The sequence below is a fragment of the Cololabis saira genome, chromosome 6 (assembly GCF_033807715.1).
Source record: "Cololabis saira isolate AMF1-May2022 chromosome 6, fColSai1.1, whole genome shotgun sequence".
In the NCBI taxonomy this organism is placed as follows: domain Eukaryota; kingdom Metazoa; phylum Chordata; class Actinopteri; order Beloniformes; family Belonidae; genus Cololabis; species Cololabis saira.
Window position 1 is genome coordinate 38,282,801 of NC_084592.1, and position 17,580 is coordinate 38,300,380.

At 40.2% G+C, this 17,580-nt stretch overlaps 1 protein-coding gene across 1 annotated transcript; it reads left to right on the forward strand.

Moving 5' to 3' along the window:
- The first annotated feature begins 1,728 nt into the window (after positions 1-1,728).
- On the forward strand, positions 1,729-15,893 carry ube2g2 (ubiquitin-conjugating enzyme E2G 2 (UBC7 homolog, yeast)). The gene is made up of 6 exons (XM_061724562.1): positions 1,729-1,892; positions 4,303-4,338; positions 5,907-5,952; positions 11,189-11,307; positions 14,244-14,384; positions 15,213-15,893. Exons 1-6 carry the CDS (start codon positions 1,850-1,852, stop codon positions 15,323-15,325), a joined length of 498 nt encoding a protein of 165 aa, XP_061580546.1. The 5' UTR covers positions 1,729-1,849; the 3' UTR covers positions 15,326-15,893.
- The last annotated feature ends 1,687 nt before the right edge of the window (positions 15,894-17,580 follow it).

Below are 17,580 nucleotides of genomic sequence, written 5' to 3' on the forward strand. Positions count from 1 at the left end.
TCGACAGCTAAACAAGACACTTATCTCACAAACACAATGAGGCTTTTACTCATCAGATGCCGTTATTTTAGTCTAAGGCCAGTTTAATATTGTGTTGCAGACCAACAACTCTTCCTCTCCTCTTTAAACCTTTCTTCTTCCTTTCTGGGCAGCAATGTCTCTATATGAGCATCTGACTCCGTGATTGCCAAATATTTGGGTTTTCTCCGTTAACCTATTTAGGTTAACTGGAAAATGTAAATTGCCCCCTCATTAAAACTATGTTTTTCAGTAATATAAGAATATGTCACATTGCTATTTGTTGTTGTTGCTTCAATAAATAAACAAAGAAATCATTCAACAAGTTCACAATTTCACTTGTTCTGATACCAGTTTTTCCTTTCAGGTGCCGGTGTTGTGCCAAAAAGTGATTTCCTGCCAGAATCTGATTTCTTCTGATTTCTGGCCGCGGGAGCGCGCACAGCAACCCATTGAACGATAGCGCTAAAACGTCAGATTTTCAGATTATGAAGCTCAAGAATGAGATCAAGTCATATTTAGGCAGAAACAACTTTTCATTAACTGTATTTGGTCTTCAATCAATTTTTGGCAGGTGAAAATGCCTATTTTGTGTTGTAATGGTCCTTTAAAAGAGTTAAAAGCAATCCTGTGAGCTCTAGTGTTTATATTATGAAGCTCAAGAATGAGATCAAGTCATATTTAGGTAGAAACAACCTTTCATTAACTGTATTTGGCCTTCAATCCATTTTTGGCAGGTAAAAAGACCCATTTTCAGGGGAGAAATCAGATTCTGGCAGGCAATCACTTTTTGGCACAGCACCGGTTCTGACACCTGGACTTTGGGTTTTGGTAAAATACTGAGTACTGATTCAATACCAGTGTTCCATCCATCCATTATCTATACCCGCTATGTCCTTTGCAGGGTCACGGGGGTCTGCTGGAGCCTATCCCAGCTAATTTTCAGGCGAGAGGCAGAGATTACACCCTGGACAGGTCGCCAGTCCATCACAGGGCCACATATATACAAACAACCAGTCACACTCACACTCACACCAACGGGCAATTTAGAATCATCACTTAACCTAATACGCATGTTTTTGGACTGTGGGAGGAAACCGGAGTAACCGGAGGAAACCCACACATGCACGGGGAGAACATGCAAACTCCACACAGAAAGACAGACCCCCCCCAGATTGAAAGGAAATAAATAAAAAATAACAAACACCAAATAGATAAATGTAAACTATAAAGACAAAATACATTTATAGAAATAAAAACAGCAGGGAATAAACAAAAAAAGCAAGATTAAGTTTCATGTAAACAAGTTTAGTGATTTACAGATGCTGATGGTCGCTACAGCCTTTGTGTTTTTCATATATTATTCATTATTTGTTTTTTTGAAGGTATTATTAATCAATAAAATTTAAACCACCTTTGTCATAGGTGCTTAAAGTGACAGATTTTTGTAGGTAGTGGGGGTTTTTTCCACAAAAAAAAAAGTGTCATATATCTTATATATATCTCATATATATTGCGTTATTATCAATGTGTAAAGATTGAGCAGCATAGGTTAGACGAGACATTGCTTCTGCCTTTGAAAGCAGAACTCTTTACAGAGCATCTGGATTGCTCATTTTTATTAATTTGCAAAACGAGGTAAAGAATATCTATCTAGTGTTGAGCTCCGGAGACAACAGGTCACTTCACACGTCATCACGCAACCGCCGTACGCATGCGCAGTAAGGTCGGCGCTGAGACCGTTGCGTCTGTTAAACATAAACTCGAAGCTGCTTTTTCGTTTTTTATTTTAATTTCTTTTATTTTAGTTTTCCGTCCCTGATAAAAGGTCATGGCTGGAACAGCGCTGAAGAGGCTCATGGCCGAATACAAACGTGAGTACCGTCCCCGGACCTTCACCAGGGACGGAAGTTGCGGCGCTAGCAAAGTAGCTACACACCTGAAGTGAAGCGAACTCTGTGGAAACACGTCGAGATTTAAGCTTTGCTCGCCTCTCTTAGCTGACGCCTACAACATCACACTATGAATTCACATGTTTGATTGGAAATTGATCACCGTGAGTGATTCGGCGTGGTGTTTTTTTCGCTTGGTGTCCCGCACAGCGACGCAGTAAGAACTAATCTGGTTTTGTTTTGGTCAGAGCTTCATGTCTGTGACTTCAGCAGCACAAACACGGTAGACATAAAAGTGATTATGTGTATCTACAAAAAAACACATAATGGAAACGTTAGAAAGTTGGACAATAACGATCCCCGGGGTTTGTACAGTAGGATTATCCTGATCACCAGATTAATAACCCTGTTTAAACCGGTTAACCAGGGTGAGGGGGTTCTGTCAAACTAAACTGCTTTGGAAATTTAGAATTTAGAATTTATTATTTTTTTTTTTTTCAATTATGTTTTTTATTGTTTCCTTCACAGACATTCATCACGACAGTCCAATGCATCTACAGATGTATAATCAGAGCAGCAAAAATATACGAATAAAGAGGTATATAAAAAATTATTCAGATGTAAAAAAAAGTAGCAGATACAGCTGAATTCACCAAAGGTTGACATTGATGATAGAAACTAAAGACACAGAAAAAGTGAAATAATACTAAAAGATCAAAATTAAATAATGACTGGATTTAGAGTTTATTGAAGGATAGCCCCTTGAGATGTAACATCTCATTTTCTAGGGGGTCCCATAAAACATACAACATTACAATATATTAAATTACAGTACAGACATACATGACATAAAACAAACACATACATCTTGCTCACTCCCTCCCACACACAACCCCTACACACATAAGTCTAGTTACAAAGAAGACTAATTGAATAACCGAAACAATGAGATAAATATAACATAACAGAGAGAAAAGATAAATAAATAGACAAAAGGACAAAAATACATAAATAAATTAAAAACATAGGCAATTTGTTTTAAGATGAGAATATAATGCCAACTTAAAACAATGAAAAGAAGTAATAGAACGTTTTAAAATAAAATTATCTTTTACCAACCTCTTTTAAAATTCTAGGAACAAAGAAAAAAGGAAAATTCATATGTCTAAGTGAGTATGGAGAGTTATATAGAATCATGAGTTCTTTTAAATATGGAAATTATTTCTATAATCTTTCATAGTGAAACTGAGAGTACTTTACAATGTGAAGAGAACTGTGTATATTGGGATTTAACATCCACCTAAGCTGAGGGAAACCCTGTCAGTGGGGATTAAAAAGAAATCTTACATTTCTTGGGAAGCATACAAGTTATTCCCATCACCCTGGGGCAGGTAACTGGACTACAGGGTAAAAAGAGCCTGTACAGTCCTGTGGTGTTTAAAGTGAGTGGAAATAATTGTATGTTTGATTTGTTTAATTTCAATGTGGAGATCTGTGTCTTTTTTCTCCCACTTTTCCCAGTTTTTTACCTGCCAATTGCTCTGGGGTCATGTTTTGGGTCCCTGGAAAGATCATAGAGACAACTTCTGTTGTAGTAGACGCTATATAAATAAAATTGAATTGAATTGAATTGAATTGGTGGCAGCATCATGGTCTGGGGTTTCTTCAGCTGGTCACGCCTCAGTTCAGACTTTTTTACTTTTCTGGATGGCACAAGGATATTCTACAATTACAAGGATTCAGTGGGCTTAAACTGTAAGACAGGGTTCAAGTGAGCATGAGACGTTCTGCCGTCACTGCAGAGATCAGATCTTAACCCCATTGATACTTTATTGTTTAATTCTCAATCATAAATGCAAGACTTTAGGGATAGATCAATGCAACTCTGAGCAGACATGAATATTGTAATATTGATTGATTGATATATTTTATTTCGAACATAAGCACAAAAAATACATAAATAAAACAGCAGAACAATAAATCAATAAAATTAAAAAGGACAATAATATTCACTAAATAATAAATGTACCATCGTAAACAAAGTTGAATAGCTTATTGAAACTATTCAGCTTATCGAACCATACATAACCATACATTGACTCTTTATTTGGGCTTTTTTTTTTTTTCTAGTGAAATATGAGGACTTTAATCAAAAAGAAAAAACAGAATATTTGGTTGCTTATTAATGGTCTAGAACAAACCATCGGAGTGAACGCCGACTGAAATATGGTCTTAGTTCTATGTATTTTTTACATGTTTCAGATAAGTTGATGAATTCATGTAGAATCATTAAATGTCATACGATGACGATTATGTTTTTGGTGTTTGGATTTGAAGTGATTGCAGAGGCTGAAAGATTGAGAGGTTAATAATGTGTGTATTTGTGTTTCAGAGCTGACTCTGAACCCACCTGAGGGCATCGTTGCAGGTGAGCTAACGCAACATGATCACCGGGTCATTTTAAAATCATCGTTCAGCTCATAGTTTCTACCTGAAGATGATATCCTGTCGTGTTCAGTTGTAGGTCACTCTTTTGCTCATATCTTGTGACGATCTTGGCCCCCTGAAGAGGTTTCAGGGAGCCTCCACACTAACGCCAAAGTTCATGTTTTCATTCATAAACTGCAGGGCTCACCTGCAAAATCTCATCTCGGTTCATTCAGAACCACACGCTGACCACATCTGTGTTACATTAAAGACAACAATTAAAGAGATGTTGTTTCTGATTGATAGAGTTTGAGCAGTGTTTTACTACTGTCTTTCTGTAGATTCTGCAGGTATCAGGTCTAATCCCAACAGCAGCGTGTTTATCAGCAGATATTTACTCCTAGAATCCGAAGAAATCATCATGAGATTAAAATTCAAACCAAGATGGATAAATAGATTCAGTTTCAGACCCGCTTCATCTCATTCTTTGGCTGCATGATTCAGTTTCTCTTGCTTAGATCACTTTACCTGTTTCCATCTTTTCATCTTTATCAGATTTGACCAATAATTTAGCCTGACAAAAGTTGCACAAAAGTATCCACGGTCACAGAGGTTCCACTGTTACCGTGACATACCCTCATATTCTCCGCGGTTGTGTTTAACCGTTGTGAATAAAACATTTCAACATGTTTTTTTTTTTATCAAGACGAAAGCCAGAAGTACCCAGACCTCTTTTCCAAAAAGCTCAAATAAAAGTTCAGCCCTGTCTTTAGTGGCGTTTCCTTTACCCCAGATTTGCTCAAAACCCAAGAAATCATGCAATGAAAATGACTAATTCGAAAAAATTCTCACTTTTTAAACTTCCAGGTTTTGTTTTTCAGGCGATTTGTTAATCCATTTTATCGCAAAATGTAAAGGAAACGATTTTTGTGTGTTTCCGTATCTGGGAGCGCTGGGTTCTTTGTCCCAGAAGGGTTTTGAAGAGAAGTCTTGCAGGACAAGATTTGTAGAGTTACGAGAATTACACTTATTTGAAAAAAGTGTTCAATGGAAACATCGACCCCCTGCAGCGCTGCCTCTATCACAAATTCAGATTTTCTTTTGTACAAAAGTGTCATGGAAACATGGAAAGTGTTAAATGTCTGTTTGCTGCAGCGCTGGTAACACAACGGCAGGAATAGCACTTCAGATCTGTTTATATTATTTATTTTTAAACACAACATTTAATCCAACAAGTGTTTCTGCGGTAAAATGAAACATATTGTGATTTGTGATGGATATTAAATATGAGACAGATTTAGATGTGAAATTGTCCACCCAAACTGGGTTTAGCTCCAGATTCCCGTTGTGGAAGTTCAGGAAGGTGAGGCAGAAACTCTTAAAGATGCTGGTTCCTGTGGTCCAAATACTGTTTACCAGCACAATGAGAGCTGGAAAGAACTAGAGAGAATAAGAAGCTGAACTCAATCTTGTTCTTGAGCAACAATGAGACAGATTTTCTGACGTATTTGTATTACATATATATATATTGATAAAGCGGCAGAAACAGAATCTTTGTTTGTTCTGTAGGTCCAGCCAACGAGGAGAACTTCTTTGAGTGGGAGGCGCTCATCATGTGAGTACCGGCTGGACAGCGTCACACCTCCACCTGCTGCTTTACTTCTTACCAGCGGTGTCACCATAGCAACTGATGCATGCTGTGCATCAGATTCACCAGAACTGCATCACATTATGTCTGGACTCTCAGATGCATATGAAAACTCTCTGACACATGAATCATATGTTGCTAGAGTGTAAAAGTGTGACTGTGACCAGCAGGTGTCGCTGCTCACCCACTGACTGATCTCACACACACACACACACACACCAGCTGAGTCCATGTAGTCAAAACAGACCTTCCACGGGGTGTTTTCTGTCTCTATAATGAGGAATTTAACCTGAATTTGAACAAAATAAGAAATAATGAGATTCATTTTTAATATTCACTTCCTGCATTTGGTTTAGTAAGATGATTTTATATGTGAAAACAGCCGTTGATGCTCTGCAACTTGGTCCTTTGGGGGGGAAAAAAGTAATAAAATGTTGAATCAGTAAAACAGTGAAAAAAAAAGTCTGGATAGCTAAATGTAAAGTTTGGGGGGCAGAATGATCAATTTTTCAGAATATTAGAATGGATAAGGTATTGGATATGGACGTGACACATTAGTTAGTGTTTCCAAAATATGAATGACTTCAAGAGATGCATAAAGCCGCGTAGATGATACTGAAGCATCTGAAAGTATGCCGTCACGCGGTGGAGACGTATCCCTCACAAGCCACCTCTGCTTGATTCTGGAGTCCATACTCCTGCCGTTACGGTGTTTTGGTTTGTAGATAAACCCGTCACTCGCCCCCAACGTCACCACTTCCTCCATCTCCCTCCCTGCTGAGCTTAGTACCACCGTGGCTCTCGTTTTTCTGGTTCTGAACCAGCACTTTCTTTGCGCCGACTGTTAAAATCTGAGAAACCAGTTGTAACCAAGCAGCTCCAGATTTGTTAAGGTCACCCAGTTTGCAGAAACCACTCCAAGCTGGATCCAACAGTGAGTCGATCTCCACTGACGTCCAACTCAACTGCAATAAACATATGTACAGCCCGGTACAAAACCTGGTCTCTATAGATAGATTTCATATCCATGACAACTGCATGGGGGGTGAGTTTTCCTGGGAGATATGTCTCCTGTTGCAGAAGTTTCCGTCACATCCTGCACCAGGATGATGGGATGTTTTTGAGGTCAGTTGAGATCAACTTTTAGCTGCGGGTTAAGTCTCAAGCGTTAATGACAGAGTTTTATACGAGACATGAGTTTTTACACCACATGGGCATTTGAAAGCAGGTTGAACTCGGCCTCAACAGCTGGTCACATGTGTTCAGACACTTGTTGGTCATAAAAGGACCTTCGCTGTAAAAGACGCTGCGGTGGACGTGATGTCAGCGAAGGCAGCAGCGTGAGTCACAGTCATTAGTTGTAACTGAGCTCCTGTTTTGTTTTGTTGTTTTCGTGACAGTAGCTCCAGTCTGCCTTTCAATTTAACCTGCAGTCAAACGTCCACATACCTGCCCCATCTGCCCCATGACATCACCACCACCACACCTTGTCATTACTTGCGACTGTCCTTCCTCCTCGGGTCTTTCCAGTGTTAGATGATGCCCATTTACCTTCTTTTTTAAATGTATTTATTTGTTTCATATTTTGTTTCGTAATCTGAGCAGTAACGGTTGTGACTGACAAAACGATCGATCGATCCAAACCTGATCAGATCCTCCAGAGAGTCCGAGGACGTCCTAGTGATGCAGGAGTAGGGCTGGGCGATATATCGAGATTTTAATATATATCGATATATTTTCAAACACGATATGGTACGAGACAATATCGATTTAAAAAAAAAAAAAGGTATTACTATTTTTATTTTTTTTACATTTTTTTTTTTTTTATGATTTTGATATAGCTTATTTTGTGACAAATTGACTTGAATGTTTTATTTGAGATTTGCACAAATTATGCAGGAAAGGGATATTTGTTTTATTTTATTCAAGAAGCATTTTTATTCTATATATGCAGGCAGTTTATTTTTATTTCATTTGTTTTATACATTTTGATATTGTTCAGACCTCTGTTAACAAAGGTACCTGTGTGACATTTGGCACGAGGCATTGTATTAAAACTGACTGTTTTTTTAAGGGTTTGCCTCAGAAAAAAATGAAGCTAACAGAGATGCTATGCTATAATGCTTTGGGGGAAACCCCAATTAAGGCACAGAAAAAATATCGAGATATATATCGAGTATCGCCATTTAGCTAGAAAATATTGAGATATGACTTTTGGTCCATATCGCCCAGCCCTATGCAGGAGTGAAACTAATGTGTTTTATCAAGCTGCTGGAGGTGAGTCAGAAATAACCTGCTGATAGACCGATCGGATCTGATCAGGGAAAGAACGCAGATGAAGATCTGAGGATCTGAGATGCGTTGAGATATTCAAACATCCTCCTGAGGTCCCATTATCACCCAACTGCTCTGACTCTCAGCCGTGATCACAAACAATACGATTGCACTGATAGCAGAGCTATGTCTGCACGAGGGCCGGCTGATACTCATCATTTTAAGAGGTTTTCACTTCCATACCGTTGTGAACCTGCCGTTATGATCAGAGAATCGATGCAGAACATCAAAGAAGTGGAGATAATTGGTGATGACTTGTTCCAGGTGAACCAACCAGCTTCCCTGCTCGTTATTGGACGTTCTCCAGATCTTTAGAGTTTTGGAGCATGTTCCCCAAAAAAAGTCCCATTATCATCTGGAACCTCTAGAGACCAGCACAAGTATTGGCGAATCCTGTAGAACCCACCTTTGACCAAAAGTATCTCCCCACTTACGGTAAATATAACCTCTAGTAGGGCTGGGCGATATATCGAGATTTTAATATATATCGATATATTTTCAAACACGATATGGTACGAGACAATATCGTTTATATCGATTTAAAAAAAAATATATATATAAAAATATATATATTTTTTTTTAAATATATATATTTTTTTTTTTACTTTTTTTTTTTAAATTATTTTGATATAGCTTATTTTGTGACAAATTGACTTGAATGTCTTATTTGAGATTTGCACAAATGTTTTGTTATTTGCACAACTGTCAACCACCAATTGTTATGCAGGAAAGGGATATTTGTTTTATTTTATTCAAGAAGCATTTTTATTCTATATATGCAGGCAGTTTATTTTTATTTCATTTGTTTTATACATTTTGATATTGTGCAGACCTCTGTTAATAAAGGAACCTGTGTGACATTTGGCACGAGGCTTTGTATTAAAACTGACTGTTTTTTTTAAGGGTTTGCCTCAGAAAAAATGATGAAACCCCAATTAAGGCACAGAAAAAATATCGAGATATATATCGAGTATCGCCATTTAGCTAGAAAATATCGAGATATGACTTTTGGTCCATATCGCCCAGCCCTAACCTCTAGGTGCTTCTTAATGACAGAATCCAAAACTTCAGTAGCTTCAGTATCGTCTAGAGCAGGGGTTCTTAACCTTTCTGACCTTGGGGCCCAATTTTTTCAGTACAGAGTGGCCCGGGGCCCATTAAATATAAACACTGTATAGCAGGGGTATTCAACTAAAACTTTAAGAGGTCCATTTAGAGAAAATGTACTCAAGCGAAGGTCCAGAACATCATTATATATATATATATATATATATATATATATATATATATATATATATATATATATATATATATATATATATATATATATATATATATATTCAAGTAGCCTCAAGGTTGTATCAACATCTGCATCAGACTGTTATATTAAAAAAAGTACATATTTGCCAATTAACATGTTTAACTTGAATTAAACATATTTTTTTCTCTTAAAAATAAAGTAGATTTTATTTTATTTTTCAAATGCTATCTTATTTTATTTCTCTACCAGCAGTTTGAATTTCCCCTTTCTTTGTTAATTGTCTCAACACATTTTTATACTAAATTAATATAAACACATCTTAACAATTTAAGGTTCAGGTTCAGGTTCTCATATGCATGTGGAGGTGCTCATTGATGAGCCTGAAACGATATTTAGTTTTAATTATGTTCACTGTGGAGAAAGCTGCTTCACAGCTGTATCTGGACCCAAACATGGGTGTTTTAAGATGCTCAGCTTATTTTTCTGTGACTTCAGTTCAGACTTGAGTGAATATGTTTGATGAAAAACTGTGTTTTGTTTCAGTGGCGTTTCACTTTCGCACTTTGAACGCCACGGTCTCTGAACGCATGAGACACTGGTTTTGTCCCAGTGGGAAGACTGAACAGGATGAATTTGTCCATTCCGGGTTGCATATTTAAAAATACAGCCAGGACAAAACTTAGTTTGATTTTACTTTAAGTTATTTACATTAATAAGTTGTCAGGACTCAGTGTGTCTGGTTTCATCGGAGCCTGATCAGCTGCGACGGGCACAGCCCGCACCGCAGCTCTCTGGTCGCGCTGCAGCAGTTACTTTCCGATGCTTTTTCGAAAGCCCGAACAGTCCAGTCCAGCAGACACGTCAGCCCACGCATCTACATCTACCATCTTTCAGCAGTAACGACGGAGCCCACCGCCCGAGCGGCAGCCTCAGCCGACCTCCCCGGCCGCGGGGACGCGTCAGGATAAATGAGCACGCCGCGCTCGCTCGCTCTGGGCGCAGACCCAAGTAATCGATCCCTGATCCTGGCGGATCTAAACCTACTCTGTGCAAAATGAAGGATTTTCTCTGTAAATACACACCATTTCTCTTACTATTACACGTACAGCTAGCTGAGTGTCTTCTCCTCATTTGGTCGGGAGTTGTTATGCAGTCCCGCGGCCCCCGCGGCCCACACGTACAAAACTGAATTTTTTTTGGCGGCCCACTAGATGGCGCTCGCGGCCCAAGTGTGGGCCGCGGCCCTATGGTTAAGAATCACTGGTCTAGAGCTGCCTAAAGAACAGTTGCCTCCTCTTAAAAGTCCAACCGAACTTCAATATTACAGCTTACGTTTTCCCATTAGACCAGTAGAAAATCCTTTTCCTCTTCTTAGACTAACAGAACCAACCCAGTTGCCCTCTAGACGCTCCTCACTGAACATAAATGCCATATAAAGAACTTCCAGAACCTTAATGACAGCTGTAATGACCAACAGCAAACCCAAACACCACATGAAGCATCATTTTGATAGATGGCTAACAGAACCAGTGTCCCCTTTAGTGAGCCCAGAACCAAGTGAAGGCTCAGTATGACGGCTCACGGTGTGATTTGTGTTTTGTGTTTCAGGGGTCCCGAGGACACGTGCTTCGAAGGAGGGGTGTTTCCTGCCGTGCTCAGCTTCCCCTCTGATTACCCTCTCAGTCCTCCCAAGATGAGGTTCACCTGTGACATGTTTCACCCCAACAGTAAGTCCACCCCTCAGATGTGTGACGATGACTGATCCCGGCGAGGCTCTGACTGAACTGACAGGTGAACATTTATCCAACATCAACCCGTCACCGTCAGCAGTCAACCTTATTCTGGTTATCAAAATTAAAATGACGCATCAGTCTGATCCTTCTCTCTCCAACACTTTCAGAGGTTTTTTAGCAATAATTTAACCCTAAACCCTGGTCATGACCTGCTTCTGAGCAGGATGGATGTTTTTAGGCCTTAGTTGCCATTAGGGCTGTTCGATTAATCGATTTTAAATCGTAATCGCGATTATGTAATTAGAACGATGTTAAAACGTGAAAATCGTAAAATCGATTTTTCACTTTAAAAAAAAAAAAGAAAAGATTTTTTTTTTTTTTTTTTTTAACCTTGTCTGCACACATATTAATGATTGATACCATATTAATGATTGATGGAAATACCTCTCAATACCTGCGACAAGTGCCCCATCGGAGAGGCTCTTTAGTGCATTATTATTTAGCATGCAAAGACCCAGTTTAGTTTAATTAGAAAATGTCTTGTTTTATTTAATTGGAAATATAACTTACTGTATGTTTGCAAGTGCTGATTTGCTGATTTTTTTTTTTTTCAGGGATAAAACTTTATATTTTATTATATTTTTTAAAACTCTTTTTCAACTTATTTTACAGAGTTTTGCACTTTATTCATTCATTTTTGGTTTAATAAGAGCAAAGTTTGCACTTAAAGCCCAATGGGGAAATGTTCAATAAAAAAACAGCATATTTGAAATCATTTCTTTGCCTTTTGTCAAATTCACAAAATAATCGTAATCGAAAATCGGATTTTGAGAGAAAAAAATCGAGATTTTATTTTTGGGCAAAATCGAACAGCCCTAGTTGCCATGGTGATCTAAGCAGTTGGAAAGGAAAGCAACTTTGGAGTTAAAAAAATACTCTTCTCTTGGTTGCACCTCTGTAGTTTGCTCAGATTGGCCGCTGCTGGTACTTCATTTACAGTGGTCATGTGATCATTCACATAAGACTTCAGTATAGTAGCCGCCCCTCCAAACTCACAGGTGTGTGACAGGTAAACCCATCGCTCACAGGACGTTCAGGATGGGGGTTGAAATGTGTCCCCTGAGAGAACTATTCTCGTGTTTCAACCTTGCGTGAAAGTGCAGGAAATACTTGTCAATAGTCCTGCAGAATAGGGTATCAGTTTCGGGCAGTATTTACCTCCATATACACAAAGTTACGTGATACTGCTTTGCATCTTCCTGTTTTGAGCCTCCGGGTGAGAAGCATTTCATGTGTTTTGTTAGATTGATGTAGCTATCCAGCATTAATAGGTTTGGGCTGCTGCAGCTGCAGAGAGGGACGTGATGAGTGTCTGTTTTCTTTCTCTGTTTATTTTGAAAATTAAAATGCTGCGACTCGAGGCCGCTGGTCACATGACCAGTCAAGTGACTTGATTGTGTTTGAGTAGCCAGCAGGAACCTGCTGTGATGGTTAGTCTGACTTCCAACCCGTCATTGGACGCGTCTCAACACGCCTCACAGCGCTGCTGCCGTTAGCATGCTGTTAGCATGGCGTTAGCGCGCTGTCATTAGCGGCGTGATTAGTGGGCTGATGTCATGGCAGAGATGGTCTGAGCACGCTCAGTGCTGATTAGAGGACAGAGCGTGCACCGCTGACCCGTCATCATCTCCACCATCATCATGTTCCTCCTCCTCATGCAGCGCCAGCATGGCCCTCAGCTGAACCTCCTGCTGCAACTGTATCGTTTGATCCTCCATCGGCAACCTGCAGCAGATAAAACGGGTGAAGAAGTAAACATCCAACCGCCTGCGCCTCCTGATAACATTTTTCTCAGGTTTCAGAGGAAAAGTGCCTCAACACTAAACACAAAGAGGTGTTTGAGTTTGGTCTCTGCAGCGGTGGATCCACTTAGAGCCACGAGCCCCGCCCCCAAGGACAGCACCTGCGTCTGCACACGGTCCCACCTGCCCCCTCAGCAGCTGAAACATTCACTCTTTATGTTTTCGGTCTGCACCATCTCTGCAGGTGGGGACAGGTGAGGACTGACAGTTGTGTACTGATCCTGATGAATATATTTATATTTGTGTGGGCGGTACCAAGCGCTCGCTGCTGGAGTTAAGATGATGAGCCAAAGTCTCATCAGCCCTCAATGAACTGATCATCAGCAGGTGTGCAGACCTCGATAACAGCAGATGTTTTGGCATTTTGCTGGTTCGTAGCGTTCAAGTGGTTTAAGAAAATTCCAGGAGGGTAAGACATCAGCAAATATCTTAGAAAAGCAATTATTGCATCACATTCAATCAGGAAAATGTTATAAAAACCGTTTCTAAACAATTAGGTATTCAATGTTCTACAAAGAGAAAGATAATTCACACCTGGAAAACATTCAAGACAGTTGACAGTATTCCCAAATTCCTTCCAAGGTCATACTGTAGCGCTTGGAGAAAGAGGAGGATCTTCTCAGTCCCACCAACAGGTCTGAGCGTCACTTCTCAGGCTGCTGCCTCCATGACCTGATCTCAGTCAGGGAAGGATGGATGCATGGGTGCATGGTCGCATGCATGCATCTCACAGTCACTGGTCTAAATAAGGATGTTAAATGTTCAGCGTGGACAGGAAGCAGTTTTCACACTGATAACAGCGCCCTGATGGAACTGATTACACCTGACAGGTGCACACGCTGTTATCTGCCTGTGAGGACTCGGACCGTTCCACAGATGTCCTCAGGCTGCAGAGAAAGTTTCCACTTTCTGTCTTCTGTGTTCAGAGATACTAGGAAGAAAAGGTCAAGTGTCTTTAATTAATACACCAGAGGCGAGACACCTGACCTTCAAAAGAAGAGTCCCCATTTCATAAGAGCGATTTGACCTTTGAAACATCACCTGAAACCATCTCCTCCTCCTCGTCAGTCTATCCCGATGGCCGGGTGTGTATCTCCATCCTCCACGCTCCGGGTGACGACCCGATGGGCTACGAGAGCAGCGCGGAGCGGTGGAGTCCAGTGCAGAGCGTGGAGAAGATCCTGCTGTCTGTGGTCAGCATGCTGGCAGGTACATCACACGCCTACAACACGCTGAACACGTGTGAGAACTAGGGATGGGCGGTATGGACTAAAAAATGTATCACGATAATTTCTGGCATTTATCCCGATAACGATAAAAAAAATACCAATACAAAAACATCATCAACGGGAATTTATCTTTCTTTCTTTCTTTCTTTCTTTCTTTCTTTCTTTCTTTCTTTCTTTCTTTCTTTCTTTCTTTCTTTCTTTCTTTCTTTCTTTCTTTCTTTCTTTCTTTCTTTCTTTCTTTCTTTCTTTCTTTCTTTCTTTCTTTCTTTCTTTCTTTCTTTCTTTCTTTCTTTCTTTCTTTCTTTCTTTCTTTCTTTCTTTCTTTCTTTCTTTCTTTCTTTCTTTCTTTCTTTCTTTTAAGCTCCTTTCTTTCTTTCTCTCTTTCTTTCTTTCTTTCTTTCTCTTTCTCTCTTTCTTTTAGACTCCTTTCTTTCTTTCTTTCTTTCTTTTAGGCTCCTGTCTTTCTTTCTTTCGTTTCTTTGTTTGTTTCTTTCTTTCTTTCTTACTTTCTTTCAGGCTCATTTCCTTCCTTCCTTCCTTCCTTCCTTCCTTCCTTCCTTCCTTCCTTCCTTCCTTCCTTCCTTCCTTCCTTCCTTCACGTACGTTGTGCGTGAATTTAACACAGAACCATGAATCAGGTTTACACAAAAATGTCACCAACGGGAATTTGTCGTTTTTACCGCGAGATGACAAATTCTTATCGTGAGCAATTTTTTTGACGGTTTATCGTGAACGGTAAAATATCGCCCATCCCTAGTGAGAACTACATTCACATGTATAAACTACTTCCTGTTCTTCCTCCGTGCAGAGCCCAACGACGAGAGCGGCGCCAACGTCGATGCGTCTAAAATGTGGCGCGAGGACCGAGAGCAGTTCTACAAACTCGCCCAGAAGATCGTCCGCAAGTCGCTGGGCCTGTAGGGACGACGCGATCGCAGAGCACCGCTGCTCTGCATGTGTGTGCGCGTCCATGCATGGATAGAGACTCGTCACCATGGAAACCACGACACCCACAGGCAGAGCTGCGGACAGACGGACGGACATGTCAGTTAACTGATGGACAGACACCTCAAAGCTGGTGTGAGGTCATCACGATGATACATCAGACAACACCCCTTTGTCACCTGACCGCATGTTTCCTGTCAGTGCCTCATCTCCGTGCTTGCTGTTGCTATGGAAACCTCTCCCACCCCACCCCTCTCTCTCTCGCTCTCTCTCTCTCTGTCGTTGGGTAACCATGACGCTGGACTTGATGCACTTTACTGTTTTCCCGACGAGAACTCGCGGTGATGTTGGAGCTCGTTCGGAGCTCGTAGGTTGTTCGTTCTCGAGGGGCTGAAGAGTTTCTCCGTCTGATTTGACTCGATAATTAAAAGCGCAGAAGGATTACTGTCTGCTTCTTCACATTTATTGTTACAGCTGGAGAAATGAACAAACTGATTAAAACCTTGTTCACGCAAATTCATTAAAAACGAATCTTCCGTTTCTGGACTTTTGTGGTATCTGAATTTATTTCTAGACTTCAGAACGTCAACAGTAGAGACGATTACAGAATAAAGACGCAAGAAACGTGTTGTCCCAGAAGGGACCCAGCAGCTGGGTAGCTTCAGCCTGTCGCTGTACCACCTATCTCAACATGGTTGAAGTGCTGTGGTACAAACATTTGACTTAAGGATGAGTAAAACACAATAAAATGAAAAACTTGTAGCAGCCAGGTTAGATGTGCTAACACCCTGGTCGCATTGTACAAAAAAACCCGACATAAACCACCTCTGTTGTCATGGGTTCAGAAATTTGGACCTGAATTTGAAAAAGTTTCCCTCTGAAGCCAACATGGATGTAAAACCAAACTGTCTAAAGTGATGAAATGAGAGATCTTGAACTACCCCAGACGCGTCCCATCCCACCTGGCGACCAGGCGAGGGCCAACACACGCCATCGACTTCAAGACGGACAAAACTGGGCAAACACCTTTTAAACCTGTTGCTGCTCTGACATAATCGGTCCATAATTTACAAAACTAGGTCATTTACACAGCTCGTATGTTACGTGAGGTAACAGGTGACATATCTTTGGAAAGCTAAGATTCTTGTGATTCCACCGATATAAACCATTTCAGGATATAATCATAGCAGCTGGTGCATATCAACACCACAAACAAACAAAACATTTGCGCAAATGACGCAACTTACCGATGAAGCCTCATAGAACATGTCCGGTCAAAAATATTCCCACAAAAATGGTCTGGTTACAGTCAGAAAGGTCCAGTCGATCCAATCCAGTAAAGTAATTCCAAAATACATTATCATACCAGTAAATATCCACAAACAGCCGCTGCATCATTTTAAATTAGTCGCTCAATGTCCCACATTTTCAACTATTATTCACTGTAACTCCGCTTTGCACGTCTTCACAACAGATATATTGGTCTCAAAATGGACTCTGTAACCTCTCCTTTTGATTGACTTCTCATTCGACCATACAGGAGCTTCCCTGTCCTCGCCGTAGCCTACAATAGCGAATGAGCGCCTGTATGCAAATGAAGCGCATGTCGCCCTTTTGTCATGAAAAAAAATTGCCAATTGGACCAATCGTGCTGATGACTGGCACATTGTATAGCCAATGAAATGCTGAAAACAATATGCCGCTTTAGGGGGTGGGAATAACACCCACAACCAGGAAGTCCTTGCTTAAAAGTGAAATCACTGCAGCGAATGAAACATGCGTCCGTCTTTTATATGCAAAGTTTTTTGTAACTTTTTTTTCAGCAATATTGATAGTGAATCTGGGATAGGACACCTCTAAGTGTCAGCTTTCATTAGAGGCCAAAATTATGACTGTACGTTGAAAGGTTCAAGAGTTATGCCCATGGTTATCCAAGTGTCTTTTTGGCGTCTCCAAATGGCCATTTTTGGAAAGGTCTAGACATAATCTTACAGAAACATGTGTAAAATACTCATTCTTTCTGGTATTGTTATTAAATTTGAACTTGCACTAAATAAGGATTCATGCTGTAGTACCATTGTGTTTTCCAGCTAATAAGTCACAGATTCACTCATCTGCAGACATCTGATTACAAAATAAATTTCCGGCTGAAATAAAAACCTATTTCAGTGTGTTCAAAGTTAGATTACTCAATGCTAGTAGCACTTACAGTGATTCTGACAGTTGGGGGG